The 22,843-nt window shown below is 38.3% G+C and overlaps 1 protein-coding gene across 3 annotated transcripts in view; it reads left to right on the top strand.

Annotated features, from left to right (window-relative positions):
- Window positions 1-22,843, top strand: part of FAM241A (family with sequence similarity 241 member A) — a 271,707-nt gene that overhangs the window by 198,241 nt on the left and 50,623 nt on the right. Inside the window, exon 4 of one of the 3 annotated variants that reach the window (XM_072036913.1) lies at window positions 2,617-3,851. The exons of the other annotated variants lie outside the window; for them this stretch is intronic. Coding sequence (XP_071893014.1) covers window positions 2,617-2,709 — 93 coding nt within the window. The 3' untranslated portion in view covers window positions 2,710-3,851. Of the gene's footprint in view, window positions 1-2,616; window positions 3,852-22,843 lie in introns of those variants that run through there. 3 annotated transcript variants of the gene reach the window in all.

Here is a 22,843-nt window from a genome sequence, read left to right as displayed (position 1 = left end):
GGATCTTGCCCCAGATCTGGGGCAAGACTCTTCCTGACTGCAAAACATGAAGGGTGCCTGGTTAGTAAGAGAACTGCATCAGTTTATGATTGTCAGCACCTGATGTTCTTGTGGACCTTGCAGACTTCATGTTGCTCAGTTCATTTCAGCAGTTATACCTCCCAAAGGGTTCTGTTCTAGGTATGAAAAAGACCGTGCTGGTAGGAGGGTTTTTTGAGCAGATAATACTCTGATTTTGTCATTTGTGGTGTTGGATTATGTACTGTATTTAAAAGGATATCATTTGCCTACTGGGCAATTTCAAACTTAGTTGCACACTTCCTGGGTACCTCTGCTGTTGTAAAACATTTAATTCACAGTTACTTTTGTTGTATTTGAAGTTGCCCATGATATGAAGTTATGCTATTTATTATTTGATATCAGTGAAAGAGATAGCAAAGGAAAGATGAGAGAAAATAACATCAGGACAAAATATGCTATAGGACCATAAAAGTTAATCACATCTTCAAGTTGAAAATAAAGGATTCTTCAAATGAGCTACTTCCCTGTAATGCTCAAATTCATGTTGCTCAACCTGACATGTCTGTGATATGACAAGCCGCATAAAAGAGGCAGTGCCAAGCACCCTGATGTTGGGCTCAACTCTGTGAGAGGACATGCTGACTTCCTCTTTGAAAAACCTACTGCATTGCCTCAGTTTCCCCTGGGACTCCCTTCCAAATGATAGTGTCACAGTCACACCCTCGCACACCTACTTTATCACCCACCCTGGCATGTAAACAGCTCTTCACTATTTTCTCATCATCACCAGAGGATCACAAAACCTGCTCTGAACTTGTTGTCTCCTCTGCTGGAGAAAGCACATCATCCTCTTCCTCTGTAGTACCTAACTGATCAAAGAAACCCTTGGCACTTCCTGGCATTACAAAGTCCACTATCAGTGACTGCCTGGCACATGCTATTACACAGATATCTAGTTCTGAGCTGTATAGCTCAGGCCATCTTAAAAGTGAAAAATATTAATAACAAAAGGTGTAGTGGAAAAGGGAGTTTACAGAATTCAGGTAGCTCTGTGATAAGTGGAATACCTGTGCTTTAGATGTCTTTGTATTTTCCAAAGACTTACCAGTAGTAATCAAAGACTTATAGAGTTCCTTGAGTAAGATTGTATAAAAATATGGGTAGTTAAATGTAATCTTCAGATTTCTGGATAGATATATGTAAAAATATGTTAAGCATTGGTCTTTTACATATTCCTTTCTAAAGGACTATTGACGGTTATTTTTAGTCACTTGTCATCAGCGTCATATTTGTCTGTGACTTTATGATAATAAAATATCAGTAAGAGGCTAGTCAGCCCTGTGTAGCTGGTAATCAAGAAGGAAAGCTTATCTATCATAATTGTCCTATTTGATATTCAATCGCTCCCTGTGCATTTTTGGTCAGTGTAATATTTATGCAGTTTCTAGCTTCATAGATGTTTTGCAGGAAGCTGTAGACCTTAATTTAATGTTTCGAAATAAAAAATGAGTCGAGCAAAATGGGCAGGTGGTTGTCTGACATGATAAAGATATTGAGACCACTCAGAATTGCAGATGGAATAATTATGTGAAATTATATTAATTGTAATTTCTCAGCTAATTAGTCATTAATTGTTCCTTGCTAAAATAGGGGGGATCTATACTTGTGGTTTACAGTACATCACAAACAAATAACACTAAAGACACTGTAAGAATAGCTTTCTCAAATTGTACCAAAGCACAACAAATATGTGTACTTTGGCAACTTTCAAGGGTTAAAATATCATAGCAGATTATATATACATTTATACCAAAGGCCAGAGGGGTACAAGTCCCATTTCATAATCACTATGGCATTTTATGAAACCTCTGCCTCCTTATGGGTCTGTGACCTCCCTCAGTCAGGGAGGCCAAAATGAAAGAAGGTCAAAATAGATGTCAGCCCAAGCAATTATGAAAGTGAGTACTTGGACATGACCCTGAGATTAGAAATGGTGACCTGTCGCAGTAACAGGGGAAAACCTGCCATGCTGCCTTTTTGTCAAATACAAACTACCATGGCAGTCCTAAAACGTCCTGTCATTTATTTGCATTTTAATCTCTTTCACCTCTAATATTGGGCTTTCCTTCTCATCTCCTCTCTTCTGCCATAAGCAGATGGCTCAGATGGCAGAAAATAGGCATAGAGTTTAGAATATCTACATCTGCAAGGACAGATCTTGGGAAAATGGATCAAAAACGTATCTGTCTGGATATAAGGAGCAAAAATAACATAGAATAAAATTGTGGACGGATTCTGGATACTGTAGGCAATATTCCAGTGTTCCTTTAGGGTTAATGAGAGCTTCATTTCAGTTAAAAAAAAAAAAAAAAAAGTTAAATAGCTATGTAAATAGGAATGGAAGAACCACCTCAACAGAACAGATTTAGAATTGAAATTTTCCCTGATTGTTTTGATTGTTTTTATTTCATATATATAAGGTTTAATCATGGTAACAGAGCAAAAATTCTTACTCTTTTTCTTTATTTACCGAAGATGTATTTTTTCAGGTTTTGGTTTTTAACATGTCTGATCTTTGGAATTAATTCTTTTCAGATTGAAGCATTGCCTCTACAGTACATCTTTCATCTCACAGTTGACCATCTATGGAAAGGATACAGTAGGAGAGCTATAGTTCATTTTGGCTGATAAAGCATGACGGCTATGATAGCAGAACTCATGGATGGGGCATTGCGCTGGGCCATGATTCAAAGATCTAGCAGGGACATTGCCAGTTCTTAGTAAAGAACAGGATTTCCACATGCCATTCTTACTTTCATTGCCATAGAAAGGTTCATATGCTCAAAGGTCATCAACCTGGCCCCCAAAATTCTGATATGAAAAAAAGCAAGGATTTCATATTATAGAGTTGTCCTTTCACCAGAAAAAAAATGATCTAATTTATTTGTTATACATCAAATTAAAATATTTAGGTGTTGCTTCTCTTCCCACACAACCATTTTTATAACCTTTTTAAGATGTTTTGTGGTTGCTGGACCACAAAAGTTTCTTCTTTGCCTCAAGGCTATTTTTTGTGGCAATCTTTCATTCCTCTCTGAAGAGTAAAAAACTCTCTTTTGTCATCTATACATGCTTTCTGTGAACAGTCAATATTCACTATTCAGAACGGCAGACATTTCATTGTTACTTTTTTTTTTAATGTTCCGGAAGTCATGATAATAATGCCCACATTGTATTGCTGACTCTGATTTCCTAACAACTACCTTATCGTCAAAGCTATGACTGAGTAAGATTAGGTCTGCCCCCGTCCTTTGCTTTGACAAGTTTGTGGTTATTCTGAAAGGTGTGGCATGATTACAAAAATGCTATTTGCTAAAAAATAAATGTCTGCAGATCAGATATCTGGGAGTGGTATTCCTGCTAAATTTAAACTTTGCCCTCCCACATCTGAACCACAGATGTATGTGACTACCTGTGGTCAGCATCATTTTTTTTTGTCTCACTCTTGGAAAGCTACCTACTGTAACAGAAATCAAGCCTGAAAACATGTGATAGATCTAAGGAAAGATTGGAGTAAAGCCTTAAGGGAAAAGTTATACTGGTTTAAAAATTGCTTTATTGTTGACATTCTTCCATTTTACTGTATGATCCTCTAACGTACATTGTGGTGAAACCTAGAATGACTTTTGAAGGTAAATGGGCTTTTAGCTGTGACACTTGGCAGGGAGTCAGGCTCTGTTACTATCTATATATCTGCTGCTTGTGAGGCTTCATGTATGAAAGCACGCTACTAGATGAATAATAGGACAAATCTTGCTACTGTCAGTAAAGGGAAGAAAGGCTGTTACTTAAAAATATAAAAATAAATAAGTATAAATCCTTAATTCTGCCCTCAATCTTTTCTTTTGTCACAGCCTTTTCCCAGAGTCTTGAAATTTTGTACAGTGTCATCCAATTAATGACAATATTAAAGATGATGTATAGACAGCTCCATGCATCTGTATCAAAATAGCTGCTCAGTTGCGCACACACTTCACAACCACGGAGTTACCTCATGTTTGTAGCTGCTGCACTCTTGGCTGCATCTGCCTTCCTTCCGCTTGTCACTGAAATGTTGGCTAGGAAACAAACATCTGTCTGATCCCGGTTTGACACAGACTGTTCTCACAGTTGCTATCATGTCAAATCACAGAAATAAGTATTTACATCAGTACAGTGCAAACAACATTTGAACCTCCATTTGACAGCATGGATATTATGCAAGGAATGTAGTTGAGATTCGGAGCATATGTGTTACAGGCTTTGCTCTTTCCAGGACGAAGAAGATGTGAGGCTTGGGAATATGTAGAGACTACCTCAAAACAAGCAAACAATGGAAATAATAATCTTATATACAGGAGGTCTTAAATGCCATATACAATGGATCACAACCACCAACTTTTTACAAGCACCATACCTTTTTAGCTTTAGTCTTTATGAAACCATGCAAACTCCTGTGAAGTAAAGAGTAATTACAGTGCAGAGAAAAATGGCCATATACTTCTCATATGCAAGACATGTAATGATAACTCAATAGAATCTTGTATTTGCCAATGCAGATAAGTTACAATTTTAAAGAGCAGTACCAGCACAATAACAATATGTTGTAATGCAGTTCACCAAAGCAGCTTAGCTAAAACATTATAATTAGGTTTTGATAGCTGGTGTTCAAGACCAAATCCATGGTGAAGAACACCTTCATTCCTGTATTATTGGTTTTTTAGGTTCATTGTCATCTGCACAACAAAAAGGATGACAACTTGTGTGTTCTTCTAAAGATGTGATTACTGGAGTTTTCTGGTATGACACTAGCACAGAGCAAGTACCAACCTCTCAGTGTGAAAGTGAATACAAATTTCTGTATCTTTCTTTGTTGCTTTCTATTCATGCCATGCAAATCCGTGCTCATGCCCCTGTGGCCTTTGTTGGTTTGGAGTTTTTGTTGTTGTTTGTTGTTTTTTAAAGAAGGTAGCTCTCCCTGCATCTGAGCACAAACACAAAAGGGTATTAGAGATACCAAGAAGGGAGCTAGATGCTGGACGTATTTTCTTTGAGCAGACATGTATCTGAGAGCAGGTAGAAGCTGGGATGAGTTATCTGAAGTAAAATGTGTTGTCTTTTGTGAGAGAATTTTTTTCTGAAAGGTAAAAGAAAAACAGAGATGTGTCTATGGCCTTATCTGGACTGCATCTTGCAGCTGATGTCACTCTATTTGAATTTAGCTGATTTTCTCTATTATAGCCTTCCTCCTTCTGACCTGTAACGATGCATGGATATATATTTTAATACATTGAAAACTGAAACAACTCTACCTAAATGTGATTAGAACAAGTTTTGGATGGACACATGAAAACGGCTGCAGCAGTTGGTGAAGAGCATGCAAGGAGGGATAGCCTTTTTGGGGTGTACACGGCATCTACACTGAAACATCTGCCCTCAGAAGCTTTTACATGGTAAAAGTATTCCTAAGTCTTCCAGGAATAGAAAATAGGAAGGATGGCTAATTGCTTGGGTATTGCTTTGTGACTCAGGTTTCCTGTAGCCAGTTCTCAGCTCTACCACAGGCAACACCACAAAAAGGGATTGACGAAATGGATGCAGGAATCTTGCAATTTTAAGGAAAACCTTTGGTCAAGAGAAATCTAGCCTTTCTTCCCCAGAAATCACCCAGCTTTTCAGCCTTTCATTACTAATTGCTAACATTGCTTGCATATTTTTTTTCTGTGAAAACTCTTACCTTATAAAGGCTCTTCAAAAATATTTAAGTTATCTTAAAGTTTTTTGCTGGCATCAAAGCACTTGCTGAAATCTTTTATACATGCATTTATTTAATCCAACTGTTCATAACATGACAACAGGAACTATTACAATGCATATGAGAATGTGGCCTGTGACTTTTCTGCCAGACAAAAAATTAATTGTACAAATTTTTAAAGTTTTCAATTGTAAATAGATGTATAATGCCTAACATATTATTTCTTCTACACGCTTAAGCTTTGAAAGACACGACTTTTCCCATCAGTGTACACTGGAAAAAAAAAAAAAAAAAAAAAAAACATTAATCATGATGAGGTTTCAGCATTTGTTGTGGGAGAGATATTGTCCATCTGACTGAGTGAATTGTTGAGAGTACTTGTCTAATGTGAATTCTGATTAAAGAAATCTCATTAAGCGAAGTATTTTCTGAAGAATTAGCAACAAACGGTTGCTAATCTGTCTGGCTTGCTTTCTTTCCTATCTAGAATATCAATACTTGTTTATGAAATAGGTTAAGTAAAAGCTATAAATTGAAAACTGATCACGGTAACGTAAAAAATACTTCTTTTTTTTTCTTCACATTACTGATAGATAAATACTGCATAACCTGTTTTCCAGCAAGTAAAAAGATCCACAGAGTTGTAACAGCAGTTATTCTTTCTACATACAGTGCAAGGAAGGAGGCAAGCCTGGAACTACATTTTTCTTCAGATGAAACCCAACAATAGCAATGATAGTTGCCTTATGCTTAGTGAATCTGAGCAATAAATTAAAATCAGCATAATTGGTTGTGTAATTCAACCCCTATTTTGTCTTAGGTCTTTCCTAATAATACAACTGAATCATCTGAGATGTTAGGTCTTGTTTTTGAACTATTTTTCCAAATATTTTTCCAAAGATGTTTTTGTTACAACTTCTATGCATGAGTTGCAATGTAAAGATCAGAAAGAGGAGCCCCACAGAGTGTGGTATCAATTCAAAAAATCCGGATTAAATTTTCAGTTTATCTATTGGCTTTAGCACATTAATAGATATAGAATAGAACCCAGCACATGTAATGAACCTACTGCAGCTACCTATTGCTTGCCTAAAAAATAAAAAGAAGGATAGAGAAAAGCAGTGGCCGTATATGTTGCAAGTGGCCAGTACATGTTGTAAGACTGGATACAGGTTTATCAGATATGTTGGATGAAACCACACCTTTTTATTTAGTGATTCATTCAGATAACAATAATCTTTGCCCATGGTGATGCTGTTGACCTTGACCCTGTTAGAAGACTCACCTTTGACTCATAACACACAATTCAGCCTGCAGTCAGTTACATTCAAGCAAGCCATCAGTAGCTGAGAGTTGCACAAACAGTTTATCATAATGTTTATCTGATAAATATTCACAAAGGTAGAGAAGGGAAGTTACTGGCAGTCAAGATAAACAGTTGGTCAGAGATTCTGAGTACAATAGCATTTGTTTTCTCCTTATAATTACCAGAAAGTCTTACAGTTCTGTTGAACATATGGCTAAGGAAATCTTGGAGACATTTTCAGTTTCCCAGATTTCTGGTATACCTATGAGAAGTCATTTATTCCTTATTCCTTTTCCCTTTTTTCTCCCATCACCTGTAACTGCCCAAGAACAATAGTTAGCCAGATCTCAAGGTAAGAGTGACTGAAGCAGCTTTGCTAGAATTCCACTGCACAGAAAAAAAAAATATGATGGGAATAAATCTAAGGATTATGTTGAAATATGAAAACTTTAATTTAAATAAATAAATAAGGAAGGAAAGGGAGGGAAGAAAAAAAAAAGTGCCACAGTAGAGTGCTGATGTTATCTTAACAATAAATCCAAATAATCACTAATTCACTCATTAACTTGAATGAATCAGAGCAATCTCAGTGGTGAGAAGACAAGAGTAAAAATCCACAGGACATATTAAAACATGCAGAGAAATGATCTCATTGCCTCCACCCAAAGGTAAAGCTAAGTCTTGTAAACTTCCTTGAGAACGCTGAGCATGACAGGGAACAAGATGAAATGAAACCTTTCCTTTCAGGCATGGATCTTGCTGCTGTGTTCTGTATTTTTATTGTCTTTAAGACTGGATTCTCACAGTGTGTATTGCATGGCTTAGCTCTGTGCACAAACCTGAGACACCACAGAAAACAGGGAGACTGCTGCTCAGTGCTGCCACAGGACACGGTACTAGTGCTGTGCTTTGAATGTTGTCTGTCTTCTTTCGGGACGCCCTAAGCAGTTGTGTTTTATCCAGCAGTCATTCCTGTCACTGTACTACAGTGTCACTATTGTTGCAATACATCTTGGTACTGACAAATTAAAAGGAAGTAGGGAACTGCTGCCAGTTCTTTTATGAAAGAAATTGGCCCAGAAAGTGGAAGGGTACAATGTGAAACCTTAAGGAAGCTTAGTTTATGTGGTGTCACGTGGATCTGTAGTCAGATTTTTATTTGTGAATGCTGGCAGTCCTTTGACCAAATTAACCGTCTTATATTCACTGGCTCTTCTAAAGGTCAGTAACAACCACTGGGCTTTCTTGTTTCAGTGTACAAAAGACATGGCCATGCTCCAAAATAAAAGGTATTTGTATGCACGTTTCATGCTAGGTACCCAAAAGAGTGAAGTACACCCTGGGTATTGCTTCTGTGTTTGTTTTTGTTTTGAGACTTGATGAAGCTTCAGGATTTAAGTCTGGTAATTAGACAAGGTGTTGATGGTATTTCGAATTATTTACGTGGTGCTCTTTAAAAAGTCAGGTAAAAAATTAGCCGACAGCTTGCTCATATTCAGATATGTGGGTAAGATTAATTATTTTGATGACAAAACTGGAGCTTGATTAAAATGTCTTAATTAAACTGGTGCAACTGAAAGAAAAAGGCGATGTGGGATTGTGTGTGTACCTATATGCTTGTGAGAGAATAGTACAGTTTATTACAAAGCCAAAAGTTTTTTCTACCAGTGCAACAAAAAAGTAGTAATTGTACATCAGTTAGGTAGATAATCTGGGTAGATAATCCATTTAAAAGAAGTAATGGATTGAGTACCTTCAGGCAGTGCTTACATTGCATGTTTTGTCAGAAGGAAGGTGGGAGAACCGCATGGAAAGCTAGTGTTATAATTGTAGCTGTCAGTGATGCAAACACTGTCTCTCTTCTTTGTGGGACATGTGCAAAACTTTTTTCAGGTTTCCAGGAAGGTGTGCGCTCTTGCAGGTACTCCAAATCATAGGTGAGACTGTATATATGCATATATATACATGCTGAATATGCATAGAACATACGGTTATGCGTGTGTTCAGAGAGCTTTTCTGATCAAGCAGGTCCTGAGTCTTCCAGTATTTATGCACTGCTTAGTTTCAGCATGTGAATCATTCTTGCACACTGAAGGATATTGAAAGTCCACCAAAAAAGTGCATAGTTGTACACCAGCAGCCCTGCTGGGGGAGGAAACAAATCCCTCACAGGCATACTATTTTCTGGCTACATTGAACTAGCTTTGAAAATCTCCCTCAGGGGGATGAACTTGCATTTGCAGAAGGCAAGAAAAGATTGACATCTGTAGCTGCACATAACAGCTTTTCTGGCATGATTAATGGAAAGTGGTCAGCTTTCCTGATGTGATAAAATCTAATTAATGTGACCATGCATACACACCATACGCATGTACAAAACATGGGGGGGGGGGGGGATAAAAAAGAAAACTCAGTTGGAGACTGAACAGTATTAGAAATTATACTTAAATTGGTAAAAATACAGACCACTATCAATTAACATGCACTTATTGTTATGTATTAATAAGTTTTATTGACTTTGTTCCTTCTGGAATGAAACACTTTTAAGTACGTGTGCAAAAATTACATGTATGGTATATCCATACTTTATGAATAAATTTATTACAGTGTTTAGAAAACTAGCAGATCTGTGTACCCATGATAAAAGTATCTACAGTGCTTTTTTCTGTTAAGTTTGTGTTGCAAACAGATATTTCACTTCCTACAGAAGTTTGCAAACAGCTCCATCTTCAGGCATCATTCCCTTGCGCTGAAAAAGAAAAAGGCAACAACTGCATCTGCCACAAGCTTTCAAATGTATGTTAGCATTTTACCACTTATAGCAGTTTTTATCACTTAAACCAATGTAATGGCCTTGTTTAACCACTTGCCACATTTATTAAGTTGAAGGAAAATCACTGGTATTGGACCACAGCATCTAACAAATGAATTCTGGTATGGGTCAGTGGCAGAGTAAATGTATGACAAGATTACATTTCCCTATATCTAGATTAGACTGAAACTGCATTGCAACCACTAGAATGTCTTTCTGTCAGCAGACAGACCCCAAAGTGTTCGAGTCGAATCAATTTTTTAAATGTATGTGTGGCTAAACAAAAATGAATGAAGTGGGAAAGGCAGCACCAAGAAAACCTTAGCATGTAGGAGATGAAATATCTAAAATCTTGGAGAGGGTGCATCTCCCAAAATCAGGCCTGCAGAATGGCATTTTGAGTAGCATTTAGTGTGAGAATGAAAGATGTAATTTTATATACTGACAGCACTTTAAATGAGGTGTTCCTTGGATACTGAGGAGAGTAATTCTGTTGTCCAGTGGTGATTTTCTTTCCAGTGGCAGTGCCTGAGTAAACCAGTAAAATGGATCTGGGAATAGACTTTTTTTTCCCTCCCATGCAGTATGTTTGAAATAATTGATTTTATTTTATTTTTAATTTAAAAACACTTTGGAATATAGTTTGTCTCTATAAAGGATCTCTGTTTACATAATAGGATATTTGATAGTATGGTCATTTGTAGAATCATAAACATAGTATATTGATCTGCCAAATATCAATATATTTGGCATTTTTAAATAGTCTTTTGTCTACAGAATTATTTTCTATTAATCCTGTTGATTAAATTACTGTTATTCTGAAGTACTGTATCTATGTTTGCATATTGATCAAGTGCATGTATGTGATGTGCCTATGCATATGTACAGATATACATGAAGGGGTTTTTTGTATTTGTACTTATCATTCTTTCTACCAATTAGACCTAAAAAAATGGACAAAACCTTTTTAATAAATTTACCACCAGTCCCTTTAGAACATGTAACTAGGTATCATTTTCTTACTTGGTTAAAAGTTTGGGCTTTGGTTGTTTACTTTTTTGTTGTTTTTTTTTGTTTGTTTGGTTTTTGTGTGTGTGTTTGGGCATGTTTGTGGTCTTTATTTTTTGTTAAGTTAAAAATACTAGGCCTAAACACATCAGTAAATTAAAATTAATAACGTATTACAACAAATATATGAAGAATTCATCCAACAACTGATTTGACAAGTTGATGTAACCCTACTAAAATATACATTTTAAATTTACATTCATTGGATATATATGACTAACTTTGACCAAATTTGAGACCAACATAATTTTGACCAGACCTTTTTTTACTTAAAGCAAATTTTTGGTATCTGTTTCCTATCCATTTGAAAATCAGCTATCTAAGAACTTCAGAGTACTTGATGCTTTTCTGAATCAAAGTTGTAATTCCATTGGGTCTACCTAAAGTGTTTTTTGGTTTTGTTTTTTAAGCTTTTCATCTCCCTGTGCACAAAGATGTATTTACAGTGAAGAGGACAGTAGAGATAGCAAAGACATAATTACCTGTGGGTTTGTAAGTGGCAGATTTATCTTAGGCCTTTGTTCTGAGTAATATAGAGGGAATACATTTGAGCATAGATTTATTCATAGTTGTACATTTATTCAGTTGAACACTGAATAACATGCAGCTGTCAATGAAGGAGGGAAAGGGGAAGAGCAGACCTCTAAAAGTGTATCCGACTGATCCACTTGGCCTCCCACTATATGACCAGGCATGTTGGTTTTTTAAGTATTATTTTGGTACAGTGCTATAAAGAAGCTGTATGCAAAATCATTATATGGAATCATTAATTTAACACAGAACTTCTGCATAAAAGAATAAACTGAGTGAGTTGACAATATGCCATTATTGCTAGACAAATACTTCAGAGAAATAAGTGCATATTGCTTGTTGATATTTTTAACTATTGTGTAAAAGCCCAAATTTGCTTTAGGATCCAGTCATTTACCTCTAGATTCAGGTGGGAGCTTGACCAATCTCTTCAGTAAGTGAGAACACAAAAGATACATTCGTTGCTTCTCTAAAAACATTAATGAACAAAGAAACATTTTACGTCATTCCATAACGGCTCTAATTTCACCATCTCTGTACATACACTGCCAATCCTACCAAATGAGTGGGACTATTGCTAATCTGAAAATAGAAACATTTGTGTAGTTTAATGAACAATTACGCTGAATTTCCCACACATACCACACCCCAAAGTGCTGTATCTACTTTTTCTGCCAAAAATCCAGGAATTTAAGTGCTTATAGGAAAGCACTACAGAAAGTAAAGGATACATGCACCCAACAATCTGTATGCAAATTTAATGCGTGCCTAGAGATGTTATTTTAAACCCTAGCGTAGAAAAATCTTGGCTCTGCTGAAGCCAGTAAATTTCCATTGACTTAAATGGAGTCTGGATTTCCTCCATATCGTTTTCTTTCTTTATATAGAAATGTTAACCATAGTTGTTGAATTTTAAAGGATGAAAGTACTTCTGTAACTACACTGATGGGAAAACCTTTCTTTATTTCTTTCTCTACAGTAGAGCCTATAGAAACTTTACCAAAAGTAATGGCAGAATTATTTTAGCTTTTATCAAAACACATATTGGATACTTTAGTTAAGTTACCTCAATAAGAAAAGAGAATACATTTCAGTCATTAAAAAGGATACTAGTAGTATGAGTTTGTGAGTGTACATCTGACTCTACCACTGAATTGTTTTTCGGGGAGTATCCCCTAACCTCTCCTTGACTCATCTGCTTTAGTTGGGTGGACAAGTAAAAACCATTGTGGCAGAGCTGCTAAGCTGGTTAGTTAATTTTTTGTAGAGTGTTCCAAATATAGCATTGCCAATATGTGTTGTAATGTTATTGTCAAAAGATGGGATAGGTTTCCAGCAAACCAGCTGTCACATACCAGAGATATTTCTGCAGTGCCACACAAATCTGTGGCCTCATGATAATTTAGGAAGCTACGCTCATCAGCAGAAGCAACAATACAATTAACTGTGGCTGACAAAACTTTTCAAACATGAAATACTCAAGAGTTTTTCCTTTTACAGCAACAAAAAAAAAAAAAAAAAAAAAAAAACTGAGTTAGTTATCTAAATCATATATATTTTCCATAATTTTTATATTAATTCATCACTGAAATTATTCTTCTAATCATGTTTCTGTTGATAAAAGATGTGGGGTTTGTGAGTAAAATAATTCTAAAATCATCTGAATGTTCTTCCTTGTATGTGAATTTAAAAAATAACTATTTTCTGAGCCCTACACAAGAAAATCTAAAAAAATCACTAAAGTAGCTTTTGGCTACCTCGAGTCAGTAGCTGCTAATCCTAAATCAGACTTCTCTCGGTAACTACAGAAAGAACTTGACCCAGCTCAGTGTAAAGCTTGGATTTATTTGAAAATCTTTAATTTGAAATAATCTGACTGAAGGAATTGTTTAGATCAAAGGGGTTGGGTTGAACACAGCTCTTCTTCACATTATTGCTGCGAAGGATTCAGACTCATGTATTAGGAGGATATGTATTTGATTCTATAATTTCCCAGGTAATAGGAATAATAAATACTTGTTATGCGTACCAGAGGAGTTTGCATAAATGGAACTCCTAGAATTTGCAAGCAATGTCAACTCAGTAGTGGCCTTTTTTAATCTATGTCCTAATTATTCTTTTGTAGCCTGCTGTTTCGCTTGCATACTCTCTCTTTTCTTCTCATTAAGAAACTCAGAAGTGGAAACTGCCTCGGACATTCTCTCCATAGGCTCGCATAGCTGACAGGATTCCTTTATAAATCATCTCCTTGTGTAAGCTTTCATTTGGGTTCCTTGAAAGGGGTTTTCCAGCATCTCTGGTGACGCATGTGGTGTGTTGCCAAGCAATAATGGAAATGAACCCATCAACTCACAGTTCCCTTCCCGGGATAATCTGCAGCCCCATCTGCGTGCTTGCAGCAAACTTCTGCTATTGCAACATCTGCCCAATGGTTATTATACGATCCATTTAATATATTCTAGAGGAGCCATAACCACCGCTGTGCCTAGATGGGATACCAATAAGGCCTCAGCAGACATGCCAGAGCAGCCTCTCCAGGGGATTTAATTGGAGCCAGATTCACCATAGTCAGTTAAGTACACATTCCTTTGGTACATGTGTGGCTAATCTACTTTTAATTGAGCTCCATTGTTTTCATATATTTAGTAAACAAACGTGCATAGGTACAAAAGCTGCTGCTTGTTGACAACACAAACACTATGCAGCTTGCTGCAGCTTTGGACAGGCACCCTTGGCAGTAGATGTGGTACAGTGTATTTACTGCACAGACGTATTTCTTTGTGTTTTTTGCCTTTTTTAAAAAAACATTTCCTGGATTCGTGTCCCACCAGCCTGTTCTGGGTGATTTTCACAGCTGAGAGCCAGTGTGCAAATGCAAGGTCTTGCTCTATGCAAAGGCATTTGTGTGCCAGCATTATTAGAGGGTATGAACTGGGTTTTGGTTTGTTTTGCTCTTCCTTTTTTTTTTCCTAAATACTAAGCCTCTTTGGACTGGGCTAAAAAGGCAGGGTTCTGTCATTGTGATAACTCTTTTATTGCCTTACAATAAAGGAACAGTGACATGTCGTTCATTTTTCACCTGCCTTTAGGAGAACAAGCATGCTGTACTTCACTTTCCCTCGTTTTATTCAATATTCACCACATGATACTTAAGGAAACCTCTCATGTCTTTGTTTGGTGTATTAAATAACAGCTTGTTGCCAAAAGAACGTGACAGTTCCAAAACAGGTTCAGCCATCTACTTCCCCTTACTGGAGATGGGTTTAATTTGTTTTGTATTACCTCTGAGGTGCTCTGGGAAGAAATGGGCACACGAGGACCAGTACCTTATTCCTGTTGCTGAGAGATGCCTTTTGCCTGAATCCATCCAATCTTTCATAGAAACAGAAGAAAACTGCCCAGGAGCCACTCTCCTTCCTACCAAACCTGTCCCCACTGTGTCACTGAAGAGAGGACAGGACAAATTGTCAGCTAAAGCAGCAGTCTCCTCATTTCTTCCCTGGAGAGCGATGTAAAAAGTTTCCACTGGCTGGATAATTTTTGCCAGTAGACATTTCTAGATGGCAACTTTTCTCCTAGCAGATGGTTTTGTCTCTGCGTGAGTCTTGTTGTGCTTAACCCCCCGAATTAACGTCCCTGGCTGTGGGCTCCAGCTGCAAGAGGAGACACAGCCCCCAGCCCATCCGCTTCACAGTAGGGGATGCTGCATCCCTTCATCAGGATGCTGTCCTTCATCTTAGCAAAGTCTCAAAGTGACATCTAGTGGAATACCTAGTCTCTGTGGGGAAATTTAATTAAACCAGAGTCCCTTTATACCAGCACAAATATTGTGAAGGAAAACAACTCAACTCCTTTGACATTTTTACAAATAGGTTCAGTAGAAACTGCTGTGTTTACTTTAACTGACATTTGTTTTTTCAGTCAATTATCCCTCGGTCTTTTTTTCTTCCATAATTTATTACATGCAGCTCAGCCATAATAATAAATACAAAGTTGTTTCCCTTTTCTATTGTTGTCTTGCAGACTGTGCTACGAACAAATGAAATAAAAATGAGTCCCCCTAATCTCCCTTGCTTTCCCATCTCTGTGGTAGCCTCTAACTATTTATTACAGACCTTAGCAGTCTCATATGGAGCAGAGTTTAATCCCAAATGTGGCCAGAAGATTAGTCTGCACCTCTGGTATTTTTTTCTCATGCTCAGATCCTACTCCAAATTGCACTGAAGATACTGGAGTGTTTTGTTGACTTCTGTGGTCTTTGGAGCAAGACCTATTACCACGAGACTTAAACACAGCTTTTAACCAGATGACATCTTCCTGACTTAATTGCTCTATCTGAACTAAATGACAAACGCTCCACCTTGATGCAGTTTTCTTCGTGCCCTCACTTCTAAATTCATTCAAGAATTTCAGGAAATCTTTAGAACTCTCCAAAGAAAATCTACCCCAAATCCCATAAGGAGCGTCAGGAGGGCCTTTATAAGAGTGGGTAGAATCACAGGCTGGAATTCAGTGAGTGTTTCCATTAAGTTCAATGCTTGGGTTGCTGCCAAAGCTGCAACAACAAATTATTTTATTTTTTTTCTCTCTTCAATCATAAGCTTCTGGTATACAAGAGAAACATGGCTTTTTTTTTTCCCCCCCTTGCTGTTTAAAAACGAAAATAATATGTTTGTAAGGGCAGAGCATATTCCTCACAACTATCAGGCATGCAGCAGCTGTGCTTTCAGTGATTGGAAAAAAAAAGCAGTGAAACAACAAAGAGTACTATGCACTTGTTTAATCCATCAGGTAATGTCATGCTGATAGTTTTCTCGGTGCACAAAAGTAGTCTGATTTTTAATTAAATCTTTCATCAAAGCAAACCAAATATTTTACAGCCAAAAATCTTCAGCTGGACAGTTTGAAAATATTTCCATTTCCCGAACAGTTGTTTTTCACAAAATCCTACCAGTTGAAAGCTATTTTTCTTCCTTTATTCTTCATAAAGAGCAAAAGGAGTGCCTCAAGAGCTACATAAAGTTTTATATTCCATCTGGGAAGCTCATCAGCTATCCCCAGAAATGAAGCTATTTAAAGTAACAGTAAATAGAGATGTGAACATTTGGAATTTGGAAAGCTGATTCCACTGGAAAAGAGTTATTTTTCAAAGTCCTTTTCAATATGGCTTTTGCCAATAATACATTGAATCTGTTACATATCCGATGATTCTGTAGAAATCCTTTGTGTTCAGTTTCCCCAGTAATCAGGCAAACAAAAGGACAGAGTGGACATTCCCAAAAGGGAGGAGGAATGAAAATAGATAGGAAATCAATATGAAAACCAGCAGTATTTTATAAGGAAATAAGTGTTAATTTTCAATTCCCTGCATTCGAATGTTTACATACATCTAGCTCAGAAATGATTCTTTGATATAAAATGTTTTACACAGAAATATTTAGAAAATCATGTGGGAAGGGGTATTTTCCTTCATGTCCTTCACATAAAGTTTGGAGAACTGTTACATTCACAAATCTGTTAACTTGGATATACTTTAAAATGTCTTTTGGGTGGCAGTTGTCATTTGGGCAATAGATATACTTTGATTTCTGCAAGAAGTTCCCCAGCTGTTGATGGAACGGGCTTGGTGTGCTTTTAGAGGAGCTGAGAGCAGGCCCAAGAAGGCAAATCAAGATGAAAATTGAAACTGCATTGTCTGTCTTAACAATCTGTTTTCCCTGGTTTGATACAAAAGCTATGTTTTGTACTGGTTATGGATGAAGAGCTTAACTCCTCTTATTCTTGACTCACTCTGGTGGGACTTCAAATAAATCCTTTCATCTATAATAGGGTGAAAACAGCACAAGACTATTTGGGACGTATATTTAAGATGCGACACAGAATGCATGCAGTTAAAGCTCTGCTAATATGAATTCCAAAACCAAAGTTTCAACTTTTTAAGGTGGGGAGGTAGACAAATAGCGTGAGTGAAACCCAACGCACTGGTGATACCTGGAGCAGATAATTCTGCTGAAAGAAAGAGAGAAGCAGCCCAAAGCTGAGGTGGTCATCTAGGGCAGTGCACTGAAATAGAGCAGTCTGAAGAGGAAGGGACCCGTAATCTGCATGGTGTTAATGGTTTGGGTTTGTTTGTTTTGATGTTTAGAAATTCTCTAGTGTCTCTTCTGTTTTTTGTTTTTGTTTGTTCCCCTTTAATTTGGAAAAAGTGGCCCAGTTTTTTAAAGGTTGATTTCACTAGAAATTAAGCATCTGAACACTTCGCAAATCTGACCCAGAAAAATTACCTCCGGTGACATTGCAAGCACACCAAACTAGCAGAGCTATCCCATTGCAGCTTTTGTGAGAAGAGGAGTTCAAACTTGGAGATTGGATTACTAATTTTTTATGAAAATGTGCAAAATGATCAGACCTTTTTTATGAAACTTTTTGATATGGATGATTTTATTAGTTTTAAGTTTAAGGTAATTTGGTTGAGTGTGTTTGGTGAGATAAGATTTTAAATTTTCATGCCACATCTCAGATTACCTACCGAAGTGAAGGGATGAATGATCATTGCTTCAAATAGGGTCATTTGTCTTAAAACAAAATGACAGATCCTGCCAGTGCAGCCCAAGCTAGACAATAATGCCAACCCTCTGAGTATGAATTGGGCCCTGGTATCAAAAAATGACCTGCACAAGAGAGAGCCGTGCCTGTGATTTTCAGTAAGAATTTTCTTCAGAGGAGTTAGATGAGCACGTGATGCAGATATCAGTGCCTATAATTTCTAATTTCCTGCGAACCAGTTTACTTTTGACCACCAGCAGGATTTCTTTGGTTTTCATTATGTATGTTGTTAGCACATAGCTAGATCTCTGTGTAGCCATATCCAGATTCCTAATGAAAAATATTGTCTGGAATCACATAGGTAATCTGGAGACCGGGGTATAGTGAAGGTAGGGGGCAATGTATCAACCTGCGTACATACTGAGAGTATTTGTTACCCATGCAACTGCCACAACTGAGCATATATTGTGTTGCTTTTCTTGGCAGCTGTGTGTGAAAACCTGCCTCTATGTGGAGTTTCAGTAAATTAAAGCTTTGGTTGAATTTATTTAGGCCTTTCATCTTTCTCTTTTTTGACTCAGTACCCTGTCTTAACTAAAATTTTAAGTGAGTTGTAACTTAATAGAAATAACACAGATCTTTACAGTCTGTGAAATGCAATGCATCACAACCAGTTGCCCTGCTTTTCACATCCTGCTCTAGTCACAACTGATGCTTATCATGTACCGTAATAATTTTTGGTGAGGACTGTCAGATATTCTGACATGGTTCTGTGCAGTCAAAGCTATATTATACAGCCACTTAACTGTGGGTAGTAACATATCTCCTAGAACTGCAGGTATGGCCATAAAAGCAGACTCCCTCGTGACCATGAAAAAAGTGTGGTGTGAGTATGGGAATTTCTAAAACCAGAATAAAGCTGATTCTGATGCTCTGAGGCCCTCTGATCTCACTGACCATTTTACCATGATAAACTAGGATAGGCTCTTACTGTTGTGAGATGTACCATGTCCTTTTAGGGTGCTATCCTGTCTCCATTTCACTGTTTCCCATGCGTTTCAGTCGAGGTTATTTCTACAAGTGCCTCCTTGCAGATCAGACTGCACCTTGTCCTCAAGGTGGCCTAAAGCTGATGCTCGGGAGGGGGGGGGGGGAGAAAGAGTGGAAGAGGGAAGCGATTATTCTCCCCATACTTCCTCCTTCTCTTCCACCCCTCAGAAGCGCAGGAAGTTCATCCTCAAACCATATGGTACCTACAGATATGCTGTGAGTCTTGGGGGAGCGCCAGAGCCCAGCAGCACCCTCCGGGTTTGCTGGGGGGCCCTTCGCCTCGCCTCCTCTCCCCATCTTGCCGTGGCACAGTTTCCTTCACAGGTTTCCTTATCGCACTTCTGCCAGCGTGTCTCCTTCCTGGCCTGCACCACCTGTGCTGCATTACGGTGCAGAACACAATACCCGCACTGAGACAGGCAAATTGTATTTCATTCGTCAGCCTCGCTCAGCTCCAGAAACGCCACTGGAATTAATCCACTCTGCAGCCTTTGATAGTCTGTTACCGAGAGGCTGCGTGGAGGTACTGGGGGCACTCCAGGAAGGTCACCTCAAGGACTTTTTATCTAGATTCGAGTGCACCGAGTTACGTTTGAACCAAGCACCAGTAATTGCTTCATTATTGTCATGTGCTGCTCCTCTCTGAGCTATCCATTGGCACCGATGTAATCAGAGTCACTTGACACAGAATTGGCAGACACACAATGGTTTGTCTGCTTTGGCATTTGTGATCCACTTTGTTAGTCGGACCTGCTTATAATTTAAAATATATGATTTCCTTCAAAGTGGCATAGTTTCGAAAAGAGCATGTGATGCACTAATAAATTATTCAGTCTTCTGAACAGGCTACATGAAAAGCACATTTTTTTCCCATCTGCATCTGGCTAGGCATTTGCAACTGTTTCTCTTGGATCTGCACTGCAGCACACTTATCCATGATTTTGTGACCTCCAGAAAGGATTAATGCAATATGTTGTGCATGGGGCTGCTAGCGAAGGTCACTTGGAAACGTAGTGGAGTGCGACATGTGGCTGCCCACCCGCTTGGTGCTGAGAGCCTGTTGTTCTGTGTCTCCAAACTGTAGTGAGCTCAGGCATGGCAAACAGCAGGCAGAGGGCCTGGTTTCCTTCTCACCCTGATCCAGTCAAGTGCTACAGTGCTGCCGGGTTTGCTGGTGTTATTTCTCACTAGATCGGCAATAGGAGAATAGTCTAAACCCAAGATGTTCTTGGAGGAGGGGCATCAGGACGCTGTTAGCCTAAGGGAACTGAAAGCTATTGGCAGCTCAAGACACTTTCATGCTTTGCCTTTTACCTGGGAAAAGGGCTTGTGCGGTCTGACCTGAGATAGGAAGCCTTATGGTGGATATTTCTTTTATTTAAGGATATTATTAAATTATTGTTTTAATTGTGTACCAGCTTCCAACATTCACAGGTGTATTTCATCAATCAAACAGGTAGCAGTTGCACATGAAATGAGTACTGAAGTACTTTGCAACAACCCGCAGAAAGCCAAGATGGTCTCTGCACCTTTCAGCATACTGAGTTTCATAGGGGAGCATACTCTGCTGTTAGGCACTAGCTAAACAGTGGTGGTACAGAGTGAAAGCAGAGCTATGAAAAACATTGGATTTTTGTGACAAAAACTGCTCAGTGTGCTAGAAACATAACCATGGACACATTCAGATATAGTCTATCAGGTTTTGAATGCCCTGGGCCTTAATTCTGATGAAAGACTCTTGCATACCACCAAAAAGAGAAATAATCAGTACTGCCTAGGGTCTGGCATCAGTCAGGCTCAAAACTGTTTCTCTGCCAAGGTAAATACATCTTTCATATCTTGGGATAGGCTGGATGTCTAAGGTATTGGTACTGGAAGAAAATAAAAATTGGGCATGTTTAGACTAGGACAAGAAGTCTGAATCCTTCATGACAAGAAAAAGGTGCATATTCTTGCTACCTCTGACAAATCTGAGAAGTCAGAATTCTCAATAAATATGTGCACAAAAAATTAAAAAAAAAAAAGTCAGATTATGTTCTCTGATTAATGTGAGATCTGGTAGAAGAAACAGTGCAGTCAAGATCATACAAGTAACCCCCAGCTGAGACAACTGGTTCCCATCCCATGCCTCCCTCCTTCCCAGCACTGCACTGCCAAGTGTCTTCCTGCTTCTGCCCCACATCCACAGTACAGAGGGGCTTTGCCAGTCCTTCCCTTACGAGCATCCCAGTTTCAAAGAAACTGTCTAAAAAGGCATAATTCTGTAGCTGCATCTAGCAGTAGTCTTTCCCTGTTATGAGGCCTGCCTGTATATAGACTGTTATGCAGGGAGAAAAAAACTTGAACCACTTGGATATATGTTATCCCAGACTCTTCTGCTGCTCCTCTTGGCTTGCATCCATCCCTGCCCAAAACAGGCCATATCAACAAAAAGCCCCTCACTTAGGCTAGTAGCATGCATTTGTGGTAGAGATAACAATCTCTAGAGATAACAGTCACTACCACAAATCTTTTAGTATGGAGAAGAGGAGACTCAGGAGAGACCTTATTGCTGTCTACATCTACCTTGAAAGGAACTTGTGGAGAGCTGAGGGTTGGCCTCTTCTCACAGGACCAGAAGGAATGGCCTCAAGTTGCACCAGGGGAGGTTTAGGTTGGATTAGGAGACATTTCTGCTCAGAAAGAGCAGTCAGGCATTGGAACAGGTTACCCAGGGAGGTGGTGGTGTCACCATCCCTGGGGGTGTTCAAGGAAAGGTTGGATGTGGTGCTTAGGGACATGGTTTAGTGGGTGACATTGGTGGTAGGGGGATGGTTGGACCAGATGATCTTGGAGGTCTTTTCCAATCTTAGTGATTCTGTGATTCTAATCTAGTGAGACTTGGGAGTGAAGAAAACTTGTGAAATCAAGACTGAAAAAAAGGGTCTCATCAGTCAGAAACAGTTACTGCCCCAGTAATTTGGAACACAACTTTTATTAATTTGATGACCTCTTCTGAGCAATGAAGCTTGCATTGTCCATATTGCATAACTCAGCCCTTGACTGTGTGTCAGCAGATAGCCAGAGGATGATATTTCACAGCTCTCCAGTAGCTAGGCTGACCTTCTGCGAGGCTCTTAACCTTGAGCTAATAGGTATTGTCCTTCAAGGGGTAAAACATTTAACTGCAGCTGTTTACTATTTACACAAAGGGACTGGCATGTGAGCTTTCCCATCATGCAGTTTTGCCCATGTGAACCTTGTTCAAAAAGAAAATAGAAAAAAAGTTCAGATTTTATTACATTTGCAACTTACTGGCAGACTGTCCTCAGCTGTCGCTCACAAGCTCTTTCTTGAGCTTTGGTCATTGTCAGAGGCAATATTAATTATTTCAGTCATTTGCTTTTCCATTTATTGTTCAACACCAAACCATGAAAAATGGACACTGACGTAATGATTGATCATGAAGCTGGGGGTTGAAAGTGAAGGCTAGAACTGTTGGGCTGTATATGAAAAGGGCTTGGTTTTTTTCCCTTTTTTTTTTCAGATGATAATATATTGTTTGTGAATGGGTTATTTATTAGAGCCATGTGTAGCCTAAAAGGTTTGTAAAGATGATTACTAAAGCATATCCATATGTGGAATGTGTGTGCATATTTGTAAACTTGGCAATTTGTCCAGATTTTTTTTTAAGGTTTGTAGAAAAAGGGTCTATGAAATTGTGTAGGGTTATTCT

Source organism: Anas platyrhynchos, chromosome 4 (assembly GCF_047663525.1).
Source record: "Anas platyrhynchos isolate ZD024472 breed Pekin duck chromosome 4, IASCAAS_PekinDuck_T2T, whole genome shotgun sequence".
NCBI lineage: Eukaryota > Metazoa > Chordata > Aves > Anseriformes > Anatidae > Anas > Anas platyrhynchos.
Note: the sequence above shows the minus strand (reverse complement) of the source record. Positions and strands in the feature narration are given on the sequence as shown.